At 37.5% G+C, this 14,879-nt stretch overlaps 1 protein-coding gene across 1 annotated transcript in view; it reads right to left on the bottom strand.

Annotated features, from left to right (window-relative positions):
* mdga2a (MAM domain containing glycosylphosphatidylinositol anchor 2a) overlaps positions 1-14,879 on the bottom strand; it is a 128,377-nt gene that overhangs the window by 14,506 nt on the left and 98,992 nt on the right. The window contains exon 11 of the mRNA XM_039679659.2: positions 626-803. Within this exon, the coding sequence (XP_039535593.2) occupies positions 626-803 (178 nt within the window). The remainder of the gene's footprint in view (positions 1-625; positions 804-14,879) is intronic.

Below are 14,879 nucleotides of genomic sequence, written 5' to 3'. Positions count from 1 at the left end.
CACCTGTCTCCAAGGTCTTCATTGCCGCTATCGCCGCACACCATGACCCAGTTGAACTTAAATCCATGGGATGCACGACCTGATCATCAGGTTCCTCAGCAAAGAAACATATCTGCATTTTGCAGGCGTCCTCCTTTTATACCCACGAGGTAAGGCGAAGATACGCTATGCAAATTCCACAGACCCATGGCATTTCTTTGCCATTGGCTTATTTTGTAAGTCGATAGGCTTTCTAAGCGAAACCCCATTCGTCGTCATCCGACGGAACGTAACCCTCATTCTACTCAGGGAACGAAGGTTACAAACGTAACCGAGACGTTCTCTATTTTAAGATTAGCTAAGATGCCCTTAAACAGTGTTAATAAATTATTAGAGTTTTTAAAGATTATCATTAAGTTAGGGTTAGATGATGGTAAAGAAAATCTAAATGAAAAAATATCCCTAATATTGACTGATAAACAATATGCTACAGTCTCGTGCATCCCTATTTTGGACCCCAATGTATTTTGAGACTCTACTATACTTTCTCTAAACATACAGTATTTTAGAGAGCTAAGTTCACCATCATGCTATGGTCAATCCAAACTAAGTTATGGCCATGGCCAATCAAACAAGTTTTTCTTACCACTGTAGTGAATGATCCGTTCTGTTGAGTCTCCCTCTCCAAACCGTGTTATCGGCGTGAGGCGGACCTGATAGGACTCAGGTTTAATGAGTTCGGTTAGGTTGTAGGTGAGTAGTTCTCCTTTCTGGATATTGTCTTCTGTTGGGATTTCCTGCTCCCACCATCTCTGATGCCCCGTCTGAGGTAAAGAGCATAATTACAGGTTCGTTATTCCAAAACCTAATGATTAAGCATCAAGCCAGCACACGCATAAGTAATGATCCTCCAAAAGGTCCTTTTAATAACATAGTCTCTAGGGAACAAAAACCATACATCTTGATATGATGTCTCTGCACTATTAATTAAAACATAATTTCAACATACTAATATAATAATGTAACACACTGTGAATAACATTGAAAAGGGCTGATCACCTCTCTGTCTGTGTCCATTTTAATGTCCCACAGAGCTATTATGATATAAAGTCTCTTCCTCTCCTTTATGATATAAAGTAATTTTCTCTCTCCTAATTTTTTATGTTAAGAATCTTATTTAAAACTTCAAATTCAACTTTTCTGATTACAATGGCACCAGCCAATGGCATTAATCAAAATGCACTGGCTCTTCCCAAGACAGCCCCACTTGTCTGATGCAAATCAGTACACATTCTCTAAACAAACACCACAGCAGAGGTGGCATTTTCAAACAATGATGATTTGTCACCTCATGAGCTTTCGTTCCTCAGTGAAATCAGAAAAAGTTCCTGAATGGGCAAAAAAATAAACCCTATTGAGTTTTCAGTGAGATATGTGAGCCGGCTAATTGATTTTGACAAGGCATTTTTGCTCCCTGACCCTCTCAATTAACTTTTTGCAAGCTGTATTAGAGCAATATTAGAAGTCAATTCATCCCTTCAGCTCAGGCTTGAAGAAAAGCATAAATGGATTTCGGCTGATGCCCTTTTATCGTTGTTGTGGTGGTAGATGAGAGAACATATCTAATTAAAACCCAGCACCTATGAAACCTTCCTGGATCTCCTAAAATGAACTGCCGGGCGGGCAGTAAACAAACCAACACGAGTGTTCAAACCACAAACAGAGAATCTGAAAGTTGTGACAGTGTTTGAGAAACTCTGGGCTTTCATTTGCCTAGTCTCATGTCAACTCAGCAACTCAAAGACCTCATACATCTTTCATCACAAATATGGATTAAATAAGGATTAAAAGTTACAATTTCCAATGAGGATACACACAAAAGTTTGTTTTGGGGGTAAATTACACAAATTGTGAGTGTCAAATAATGAAAAAATGTTTGCCCTATCCTTTAGAAATTGATTTGATTGTGAATAGTGGACATTTAAGAATGGAGCCAGTTTCACTAACTCAAGCACAGTATATATTAAAAAAGTAAATGGGGTAATTTTTTTTATCATACTGGCTTAACACTAGAAGTGCCAGAATTCCAAAACTACTAGAACGGCCACAAACGGTCATTTTGACCGTTAGATTCAAAACAGTGTTTATTTCTTTGACGAATAATTTTCGGAATTATTTTCGTCAACCACATTTTTTTCAAAGACGGAAACGAGACTATAACTAAATAAAAACTAGGTTTGAATGACAAAAACTATGACGAAAATGTTAGATAGTGACGATATGCGAAGCGGTCAATAGGCTAATAATAATAATAGGACTAGCAGAACTAGTGAACAGCCCATGCAGCAAAACAAACAGCGCAGGACAGGGCAGCAGAGCTCACCAGGATCATCCGATATGAATTGAACATCTGGATCCACCGTGTCTGATGATATCAGCCGTCTCTTTTTCCTTGATGTGAACTCTGACTCTGAATCCCTCTCTGATGATATATAGCCTATAACGCAAGTATTGATAACTGTAGTCTGGTTTTGTTTGCTTATTTCTGATCAACAACTAATGTAGAAATTATTATAAAGCAAACACCACTACAGAGGTGACCGGACGGACCTTTCTGTTGACAGTTGAGAGAGAGAGACCACGATCAACCGCGGGATATTTAACAAAAAAAATATCGCGAAATTCAGTGCGGTCAATATGACCGTCTATGGCCGAAATAGGTAAATATGTTCATTTGTTTTGTTTTGCCTTACGTTTACGTAACTTAATTTATATGAAAATCATTTTAAATGAAAATACAGACAATTTTAGGAAAAGTCAGGTACCAGCAGGATTCTATTATTTTTTTCAACAAAGTTATTGTAGATATAAAATTCAAAACGGTCAAAATGACCGTTGTGGCCGTTCTAGTGTTAAATCCATCTGGCTTAAATTTATGTTTGCATGGATTGTGGTGATCTTTTGGCCATTGTGTGCAGATTTGGTCAGAGTAACTGTGAACATTTGCAGCAGACTTGAACTTTTTTTTCAGGTGACAACTATAAGGAAAGCTGTAGATGCACAACGATGAGAGAACACTCTTGTGCGGTGGCCGTTGATCTTGGCAGCAAGAATACGGTCTCAGAGCTTTGATGACTGACAGCCGTACACAGGCTCCCTCGGCAGTCAGCCTCATCACCGCGGGTCTCGCTGGATTCAAATACAAGATGATTGGTTAAATCAGTGGGGCGAGAGAAAGGAGGGGAGGGTGGCAGCAATAGCCCTGAGAAGTTGCCAGTGTTCCCATCAGGGTCTCTCTCTCTCCTGGTAACAAGATTTCCATCGCCAAATCCAATTACTGTTTATTGCTTCTGTGCGATTTCTAATTCCATGCCTGCAGATCTTGTAGAGGGGAAAAGCATCGGTGAAGGCATATATAAGGAAAAATAGACCGTTCTTCCCCCAAAGCACCTTACTTCTGCAATGCATCATACAACAACAGCTTATTTCAAAGTCTCTCCTTTAAAAACAGAGAAAAAAAAAATCAATACATTCATAAGTGATATCATCACAGACAGCTTTCAGCAGCATTTGATCTTATCTATGCAAAGCCGCTAAACCCAAAACCCAATTAAACCCCACTGAAGAGAATCATAGAAGATCGTTTTCATATCCTACAAAAATACTCCTAACCTTCTCTAAAAAAAAAAAAAAAAAAACCCAATGTCAAGTTTTTTTTTTTAACACTAGCACACAACACTTGACATTTTGACATGGAGCATCCTTCAACACCACATTTGGGTGGATTTCATTAAAGAAATGAAATGCATCTGCTTTTTCCATGTGGTTCGATGTGCACAGCTCCAGGGACCTTCTGTTTCTTCCAACACAGCACTCAAATCTTAACACATCCTTGAGCAAGACACTCTAAACCTTGTTGTGGATGTGAGAGGCAATATTGAAGCACACAGCCCTCACACTGAAGGAAAGTGTGTGGAGCACAGGGACAAAGAGCACACATATGCTGACAAAACAACCTTGCAGGACCAACCAGCTCTGATGAAATACTTAAAATTTGCTGCTGCTGATATAATACCTAACTTAAGTCTGTGGGATGTGAAAATAATCTATAGTGATTCAAGAAAGTGACCGTGGCTGACTGTTATAGTTCTTGCCACAAAATGTCACTACTTGTGTCAATGTGCAAATAAATAATTCAGCTTTTTTTTTTTTTTTTAAATGACATTATAAACAGCAAAAACAGAAAGCTCAGACAACTCATTAACTGCCATTCAAAAGTTTGGGGGCAGTTTAAAAGAAAATAAATTAATACGTTTCTTCTTGAAAAGTATTGGCACATTTACAATATTTTTGATCCATTAAATGCAACCTTAGTGTGCATGAGACTTTTTCAAAAAAACATAAAAAACGTACAGAGCCCAAACTTTTGAACTGTTAACTGTATAACAAGTCCCTTTTGAGGAAAGCCTGTTCACTCTGCGGCCATATTTGCAACGCCTCCAGGTAGCTATTTCGGGCATCCAAGAACAAGTCCTATCTATTTGAATGGTGTAATCTTGAAATCTCAAAAACTCCTTGCCAAACTTACAATTAAATAACATATTTCAAATCTTCCAACAGCAGAAGGAAAGCGCGAACTTTCACAATCAGCAGAGGCTTGATGCCAGAGGCTTTCTCTGGGGTCACTCGTGAGACAAGCATTATTATATTTTTATAATGAAATTTTCATCTGCTTCTCATTATCATAGCTGAAGAATGCAGTTTCCCTCCTGGTTTCTCAGTGAACCATCTGTGCTCTAAACCGTATATATACTGTATTTTCCCCTTTTTCGCAAAATCTCTTTTCGGTTTGTTGCAGTTTGGCAATGAATTTTGATTACTAATCAAACCAGGCACAGTTACGACACTCGCATTTGAGCACACAGCACACTTTGAGGCATTTTTGGCTATTCTGCATTACATACAAACCTGACATTTCCCTTCCTCTGAGTCTGAACATGACCTTTATTCAAATACCATCATCAGAGAAATGAATACACAGGCATCTTCTTTTGATCAGAAAAACATCCTCAAAACACGAGGTAAATTAAAATAATAATAATAATAATACACACGCACATCAGTGTTAACCACTATTGAAGAGCAACTGCCCCAGTAATCCAGGTAGGGAAAAACTAACTCCACTTACAGTAGAATATCAGCACTGAAATTCATACTGCAGTCAGACTAAATGAAAATATATATGATCTTCTGCAGCACTGCAACTTCAGCACCCACCATTAGCTTTTCTTATGAATAAAAGAAAAAAAGGTCAAATAATCTCTCTAGGGCTACTGGAACTTGCGGGTTACACAAGAAGGTGCGTGCTCGCTAAATAACAACTGTCTTTGCGATTCAAGTATAACACAGAATAAAAGCATCTCCATTCACCTACTCTCACTGAAAGTACTTTTGCCTCATTTTGTTCCACCTTTTTTGTTCTGCATTGTAATATATGTTGCCGGTCGGAGGTAAAATGGCTGGTTGCTATGGCAACTGGGCTCACTTCTCATTCATGACATCGTTCAGCAAATCTTGTTGTATAAAGACGAGCAGAGAAGGAGTTGGGGATGAAGGGAGGATGGGGTGAGTTGATATGAGAAGAACAAGACATTCTGCCCTTATGCAAATTCTAACTTAAACACCTTTTTGTGCACTGAGATACATCAACTCCACATGGGAGAAAGGAAATTATATTTTGTGTAAATAAGAACCTCATTAGTATTTGATCGAAGATATCTACGAAAAAAAAGAGCTGATTTGCAATTCAAAACGAGGCAATTAAAGCAAATTATGATGATTTCTTTATTCACCGCATACTTGGGGGCAACCTAAGGAAAGTTAATAAAAGAACTCTTTGCAAATGTTAATATACTAAGTTCATCAAATTAAATTATTTGTATAGCCAGCTTAATTATGAACACGGTCAAAGGTGAAGATATGCTGATCTCAATACAGAGGGTTTTGCGAATTAAACCAAAACTTTCCTCCCTGCAGCTTCATCTGGATGTCCAAAGGTGAAGCAGTGCTGATCTATGACCATCTCAAAACCTCATTAATGCATATTTAAGTACTTCCACCCTGCAGCAATAAAACCAATGCATATAGCTAAAATATGCATAAGGCACGCGTACAGCAAATGCTAAACATAGAAACGTCATTATTAATTGGGAACCATGCTATGGCACGCTAAAGCATTGTCTACTCTGTTTACTGTGAGCTATGAGCAACATAGGATCACTATGTGCATTCAATGTCAGTTCATTCAATTCAATGCCATGTGCATTCAATGTCAGTTTGTGTCTAATGCAGTTTATGACCATGATACAAAACAATCCCCTTTTGATATTTGATTCAGTTTCCTTCTTTTTTTAACAGCAGAGACTAAAACATTTACTTGAGCTTCAACTCAAAAAAGTGTGAGATATTGGAATCTGGAATAACAATATGCACATACACGCTTACCTGTGCATGCAAAATATGTATCGCTTTCATTAGTGTAACCACTCCAGCGTGCCCCCGGTAATAAGACTTCACACAAGACTTATTTTGTCATAATACACAGTAATGGCAACGAGCTTCACTTGTAAATAAGGTTTTATGCTAGCATTAGCCAAAACGTAGGCCCAAGGACATTGTACCTTTAGATGCTTCATCTGGTGCGAAGCAAATTGCATATTTCCAGAGACCGGCTATGTGTCAATGTCGTGCAAGTCTTTGAATTAGCCCACAGGCCAGTTTGTTGACTGCAGAGTGCCTTTTGCCACCAACACAAATCCTCTGCTGCAGTGGAGATTAATATATTCTTCTTGTGGTACTGTAAATGTGCAACTGTATCCTAGCACACTGTCCTTCTGCACAAACAATTCGTAGACTGAAAAGGTGGCCTATTTTCAATTACGTCACAGATTGAAAAAGAAACACATCAGCAATTGTGTGCTTCTCAGTGTGAAACTGTGCATGAAGAGTGCAGAAGAGTGTCCTTGAATCTTTACTGTGGGTGGATATTGTATTAGCATGCAAGGGGTGCACTGTATTTGTGAGTTTGTGAATCTATATCAGTCGTGTTCGCTCTAAGGAGGCCAAATATAACGAATATAACCAAAATATAACAAATATTACCAAATATGTGACTGAATAATGTACAAACTGCTCATTTTTCGGAATAACACACTTTAAATGCGTCACCCGTGGGCAAGTTTTCAGAATGTTGCAACATTCCTTTCGCCTTCCTTGAGATCACATTGAGATACCAAAGCATAAATTTGAGGAGGGAATGGTGAGACATCGATAGTCACTTGAGATCTGCGACTGGTTGATTGCCCTGTTAGTGCGATCATTCCTCAAATCAACCAAACTGGGGGAAATGGACCAACTAATCACTAATTAAACTCGCCACTCGTATATAACCCCTTTTTGTCATCCAAATCTAATTAAAAATCAAAGACTTTTACTAGTTAAAACACCACTAGTGTTTTAAGACACTACAAGTTAAAAGTTTTAGGTCAGTACGATTTTTTAAACGTTTTGTTAACACTTTATTTGGATAGTCCACTTTAGACATTCTACTAACTATATGTAACTTTGCATCTGCATGTCAACTACATGTCTGCTTATCTGCCACAACTTTATTTTGAAGGTCCACCAACATACATTCTACTGACTATGAGTAACTTTGCAAGTCTTTGTCATTTTATTCAAATAACCCTAGCTGTTTAGAGTAATTTGAATAAAATGCTAAACCTAAACTTTATGAGAGTCAGTTGACATGCAGCTAAAAATTAATGAGAGTTAGTTGATATGTAGTTGCAAAGTTACTTATAGTTAAAAGAATGTCTAAAATGGGATTTTAAAATAAAGTGTAACCGTGTTTAAAAAAAAAAGTAATTAATGCTCACCAAGGCTGCATTTGATTATGAAAATACAGTAAAAACAGTAATAATGTGAAATATTATTAAAATTTAAACCAACTAATGACTAAAATAACCAATTTTAAAATGTATTCCTGTAATGCTTTGTTACTTTTGATCAATTTAATGCATCCTTGCTGAAAAAAAACGTACTAATCCCAAAACATTTTTATAACTCTGTTTTCATAACATTTTTAGGAAATTCTATAAAATAGCGTTCTCATATAAACATAAAAAATTGCTTGTTGGTAGTGCAACTTACTGTAAAAAGTGTTCCATTAACCTTTAACCAGGAGCATGTAAACACTGGATGGCACATGAAAAAAATACAAATAAAATCAAGAAAAGAGACCTCCTGAAAAGATAGCCTCCTTATCAAGACAAGTGCATGCTACTGATCTATACGTGTTGAGAACAAATGAGACAAACGTTAAGTTATCAGAGGGAGAATAACGAGGGTGAACAGTATGGGATTTCAAACCCATGGGGGAAAAGGGGAAAAGAGGAAGTCATGAGGGGGAAGAGATCTGATAAGTGCGCTCTGCTGAGTTCACTCCTGAGAAAGCACTATGTGAGTGTGCAGAAGGGATGAAAGGCAGAGGGCGGCCCCGACTCTGAGATTCTATATAATTCCAGATAAAATGGTTTTCAGTTTTGTCAGCAAAATGCATCAGGCACTAGTTCACCAGATGAATTTATAAAAGTAAGCACATAAAGCAGTTTTTTTTTTCAGTGTTTACACTTGTTGTGAAGTTTTCCTGTAAAATGGGATTCCCAAACTTTGATGTCAGACAAAGCTCTTTCACCTAAAATATTTATTTAACATAACCCCTGAATTTAAGTTATCATTGCAATCATTTAGCAAAAGATTAGACATGTTTACTTTTTCATCAACTCACAACTCCCTGTAGTTCAAGTTTGGGAAACCCTGCTTTAAGTAGTCGGTAGTCTCTGCACATTAAAATGGGAATTGGGGTACTTTAACATTACTTTAACCCAGTTCACTTGACCTTTAAATTTGTATTTTGTACTTAGTTTACTTAAAAACTAAAGTAGCACAGGCATATTCACCATTTTAAAGTTAGAGTGAGCAAGTAACATAGAACAAAATCCCATAAGCAGCCCGAGGTAAAAGGCTTCATCTCAGCACTACATGGGAAGTATGATCAATAGAGAGATTTTTTTACAATGCTGTTGAAACATTGCAGAAATATGATGACACACTTACAGAATGAATGCAATTCAAACACTCTACAAGAAGTCTTTGGGGGCAAAACGGAAGGCCGAGGGTCAATTCCCATCCCAGAGGTTCTTCATGGCTTCATTTGGCATTGATTTGATAATTATGAAATTTATTTGCTTGTGATAAGCAAACAGTTGGAGTTTCAAATGAGGAAACAAACTCTGTGACACCTTAAATATGAAATAGAATATTTTCTGAACTGGATTTCAGGGCTGCAGGAACAAATAAACAATAACAGAGGCTTTGCAAATGAGAAACAATATGAGTATTTTCCACACCAAACATCTTATATACCTCACACTTTTAGGAGCCAAATTTGGTTTATGTCTTTGGAATTCAAAGGAATTAGATTTCTATAATGTGGATTTGGAAGCTTTATGTGCAAATGCCTTTACCACGCCTGGAGAACTAAATGTTGGACTGCAGCAGTAAAATAGGCTTTCTATTTCTCCCCTAGCCTGAGAGCTAAAGATAGTGCTAAAAACAATATCATTAAAGACACTTAATTCCCATTAAAGTAAACTCTGAAATCCCTTTAATTAAAGATGAATCGTTATACAATGTTTCTACAAAGTGCTTCAGTATATAACTTGCTCTAAACATAAAGCTGAGGCAACTTGCAGCACTACAGAGGTGGAACCTATATGTCATCTAAGTTAGGATGACTTTTACAACAGAGTGTTAAGTGCCATAAGCACAGAAAAAAATGTTAATGGGGCTCGTTAAACTTGAAGTACGTAGGCTGTATAGTGAAAAATGAGGTCATAGAATATTAGGGCTGTTCATAACTATGGCTACATGCTGCCCTTTACTGCTACTATGAGACCAGGGCTCTAGTGGCTTTAATAATCCTTGAAGACCACGTTTAAGATGGGAAGCTTGCTGCATATTAGATCAATAGAGTTTATATACAGTATATTCAAAATCTTCATAGGGTTGTATGTCTATCCTATCTACATTACAACAAAAAGAAAAAAAAAGAAAAAAAGTAACTGAAGGGACTACAGAAACCCATAACCTTGTTTACACATGCTACAGTACTAATCTCAGGTTCAATTACGATTACACCGATATAAAAATTATGGCTGATACTTCACGAACCGTCTGGTTTGCTTGACACCAACATGCAGAACATGATTGAATCACCCATAATGGATCTTTATATAAGGCTTAAACCCAAAGTGCAACTTCATGAAATATGCTCAGAAGTTGGAAAATGGCACATCATTTCTTGCAGATTCAGATTTGCAGATCCTCGTGATTAAAAAGAGCCCAAACTCACCATAATCCGTAACTTAGATATAAAGATATTCCTAGTTTTAACACAACCTTGCAGACATTTTCGCTCGTAACTTCAAGAAACATGCATAGACCTTGCAAAATGGCCCATAATTATTTACAGCATATTCTCTCGATTAAAAAGAGTCAAAACTCAACATAATCTCTTAGATCTAGATATATGAGATATATTCCTTAGAACCACTGATTTGATTCTTATTGAATATCCTTCATTGGGTATACATGTTTCTCCACTATGATTTTAAACAGAATGAAAGGAAATCAAAATCAATCAGTCTGAAAGCCTGTTATAGACCAGGCAGACCAGGCGTTGCATTAAAAACAAACATATATTTAAGAAACCTTTTAGGTGGTTACACCATTCAACATTTTTTCCTAGAAATTACATAAAACGAGATATTCAAAATCATTGTATTTATTACTCTGTGCATGTTCACAGCCTCAAAGAGTGTTAATATAGTACATGAAGGCTATAAAAAGCAGCAGTAAGCAATCTCATTCCTAAGGGATCTATAAACACGCCAGCCCCCCGCAGTGAAATTGCCCGTCCCAGGGTTAGGCACTGAAGCGCTGCCTAATATGCTTGGCTGGCAGTGTCTCCGTTAGCTAGCGCGCACTCCAAACCCTCTCATTTAGGATTGTCAGGCTAAGACTTCCCATGTCCGTTGCGTCCTGGAAATGTCACTAGCCAAAGCGGGCGAAGAGCCCACGGAGCGTTGCGAGGCACTCACGTCGACAGGTGACCAGGCGAGACAACATGATGGATGAGCACGTAGGGGAAAAGCGGCATGTTAAACAGAACAAATAAACTGCAGAACAAGAGTTGGTGCACAGAAAAACATGAGCCGAGGCCGTGTAGAGGGAGAATATAAGAAATTAAAGGAGAGGCCAGACTCCTCAATCATGATCAGAACAGATGAGTCAATCACCACCCACTGCAGGCAACAAAACACAGCTCCACACCCACACGTGCACACAAACACACACACACACAAAAGTACTAAACGGATGCCCCCGCAATCACTTCACACAGCTAACCTCTGTTCGCTGGGGTCCCATCCTTGATTTCTCCTGTAAAGCTTATCTTATTACAGCAGCTTTATCCCACTGGACACAGCTGTTAATTAGTTTTCTGCCCCTTCTCTTGTTTTTGACTCCCTTTTCTCTTTGCAGTGCCAGGTGTGCTTTCAGTTGGGAAGTCATCAAGGATAGTACAAGGTGTCCTCTCTATAGTGCAAATGACATGCATGCTGTTATTTCTCTTTTAGAGTTAATGAAATAAATGCTTTCTGCTGATAAAGATAAATGTGAAATGTGACAGAGGCTGGGAAATGAAGCTCATCTGAATTCAAATGGATAGAGCCTTTCCTTTTCAAGTCTGTGCATCTTTTAAAAAAGTTTTGCTTTTGCGACACGCTTAACATTTTTTATTAGAAAATCTAATGCTAACAACTACATTACATGGGCCATTATGGGAGGCATGGATTTGATTATTTTCTGATTCTTCAGTCCATCCACTATATCATTACACTCCGGAGGACGGGGTGGCATGCTGCTTTTACAACCACTTTAAACACCATTTTTTCAGATTATTTTAGAACATGTAGCCATTTAAATTGAGAGATTTATACTTTTAAAAAGTAATTTGTCACACTGCAGGACCTTATAAAATTAGCTAGTGAAGACAAAAATGATTTAATACAATTGTAAGAAATAGTGACTAGTTACAGGAACATAATACCATTCAAAAGTTAGGGATCAGTAAGATTTTTTTTTGACAGAAAGACATATGTAGCAAGAATGTGTGAAATTAATCAAAACTAACAGAAAGTTCATTTACATTTCTTTAATTAAAAAAGGTTTATTTCTATTTCTCTATTTTCTTTCTATTTATCATAACGTGTCATAATCTGAAGACCACGCCCACCGGGGGGAGGGATCCAACCATCTCCATTGACTTTGCATTGCGAGAGGCTGCCTCCTTGTCATTTATGACTTATAACAAAAAAACAATGTCTAAAAGCTGCTATGTGATGGGTGTACAGCAAATAAGCTAAATAACCCAGAAATCATTTTCTATAAGCTGCCGACCCCAAAAAAACTGTTGTTTCAGGACATAAAATCAGTTATATATATTACATTTATGTAAGCTAAGCTGTAGCTAACGTAAAACTAACACTAGATTGCTATCTTCGCTTTCAACTGCATCCCAACTTCCCTATACATCTGGCTCTATTTTTTTCCCATAAATAATTTATCAATTTATAAACTGACATTTTCGCCTACAATAGAGAATCTTGGAAAAAGATTATACAAAGTATAAATAATTCGAATAAAATGTCCCTTTCTCTGTGTGAGCGAGGCAGAGAGGGGTGATAAACATGCTTTATTTACCACGAGAACTAGTGGCAGTTTGTTTGCTGCATACACCTTGTCACAAAGTAGCTTTTAGACATAGTTTTTTTTTTTTTGTTATAAGTCATAAATGAAAAGAATATCCAGCCCATTCTCACTCCCAAGGCGTCACCCAACTGACGCCCTGGGAAGCATTTGGACATGCTTCAATATCTGACGCTTTAGGCGCCCTTTAGCGTCAGTTAGATGACGCCCTAGGATCGCGTGTACCCTACCCCCACCCCACACCTAAACCTAACCGCGTCCTCTAACTGACGCTTTCCTTTAGCGTCAGTTAGATGACGCCGTAGGATCGCGTCATGTAAGTGACGCTAAAGGGCGCCTAAAACGTCAAATATTGAAGCATGGTCAAAGGTGACGCCTTGGGGTGAGAATGCGTTGGAATATCTCACAATGCAAAGTCAACGGAGATGGTTGTATTATTTATTGTTGTTTTGGAAGCTAGCCTTTGGCCAGTATGAACTGTCCTTGTTCAAGAGCTGCGTAACAATTCTTCAAACATACTGTAGCTATTTTTGTTTTCCTAGAACAAAAAAACAAGCAAAAAAACAACAAACAAAGGTACTGGGATACATTAGGACAAGTAAATGATTACCAAACGTTCATTTTTGGTTTACTATCCCTTTAACCCATGATGTTATTAAAAATAGGTTAATGGACATCTCTACCATCAACCAATATTGCTCATGTGCAAACACAAAATTCATCTCAAGCTCAACAATCCCTTGAGAATAAAAGTAGAGCGCTAAGACTAGTAAACATTACTAATAATGCAATCCCAAAACGCAAGCAATGCAGAGACCTTGATGGAAACTGCAAAAAGCCTGAGAGAATGAGAGGGAGAGAGAAACAAAATGAAACGCAAGGAAAGGATACGGGCGAAAACAACAACAATATGGCGTGGCAAGACGTGTTACGTGTACTTTGCATTGACTTTGAGCCCCAGTAGGCAGCCACTAGCAAAGGCGAATCTGACAAGGAATAAATCACCCCACATGATGTCATTATAAATGGCCGTGGACGATGCCATTCCAGCTGAGCAGAGGAAGTGTGAAGGAGAGGGTGACAGAACAGTGTGATGATGACTCGTAATTGACAAGCGCACTGCTCTGCGTGACCACACTCGCCGAGGCAGAACAGTACAGCACTAAAGCTCTTGGACAAATATTAGCCCTCCTCAATAAAAAGAACTTATCCGTTTCACTGATGTGAACTACATCAACAATAACCATAAATGTCTCCCATGAATGTCAATAATGTTCCTTGACTTCCTGTCCTATATGTGTAGGATGTTGACAACTACACTTGGTATAATTCAGTATTACTTTAGCACTGCCTTCATAAGCAATCGTGCACACCATTCTGCACACAGGCCAAATGCACCATTAGAGTCTATAAACAATTATATATTGAGCACAGCCAGACGAGAAGTTGCATTTAACTTAGAACTAAGCATTCTGGGAAACGGAACATTTTTTTTAAAATTTAAAACATATCTTGAAATGACATGATGGTCTTTTTTTTGTCCTATCTAATAATGTATTCAAGAAATACAACTGAAGACCTTAAAAAGGCAATTAATACATATAATGAGTCCGATTCAATGAGCATGATTTTAATTTATTTACAAATTACTTTAATCATTTAACTCATTTAACTTTTACCGTAATTAAAACAGTTTCACTACTTATTAGTGTTGAAAAAAATCTGCTAAATAAAATTCCTGTGGTGTGACCAACATGCAGAAAGAAAGAAAATTATATCAAAGAGGACTCCTGCAGATCCCCCTCAGAAATAAGAAAAATACATTATAAATATATAATTTAATGGATATAGAAGAATTAGTTTTTACTTGATGGTTACACCACATGACATTTTTAGTCTTTTTTTATGGCATACCAAATGAAATCAATACAAAGAGTACATTTCTAAGAACTTGGCACATGTTTTAAATAAAACAAATAAAATAATAAAGATTTTTCTTCTCTTTATAT

Source organism: Pimephales promelas, chromosome 15 (assembly GCF_988280905.1).
Source record: "Pimephales promelas chromosome 15, fPimPro1.hap1.1, whole genome shotgun sequence".
Lineage (NCBI taxonomy): Eukaryota > Metazoa > Chordata > Actinopteri > Cypriniformes > Leuciscidae > Pimephales > Pimephales promelas.
Note: the sequence above shows the minus strand (reverse complement) of the source record. Positions and strands in the feature narration are given on the sequence as shown.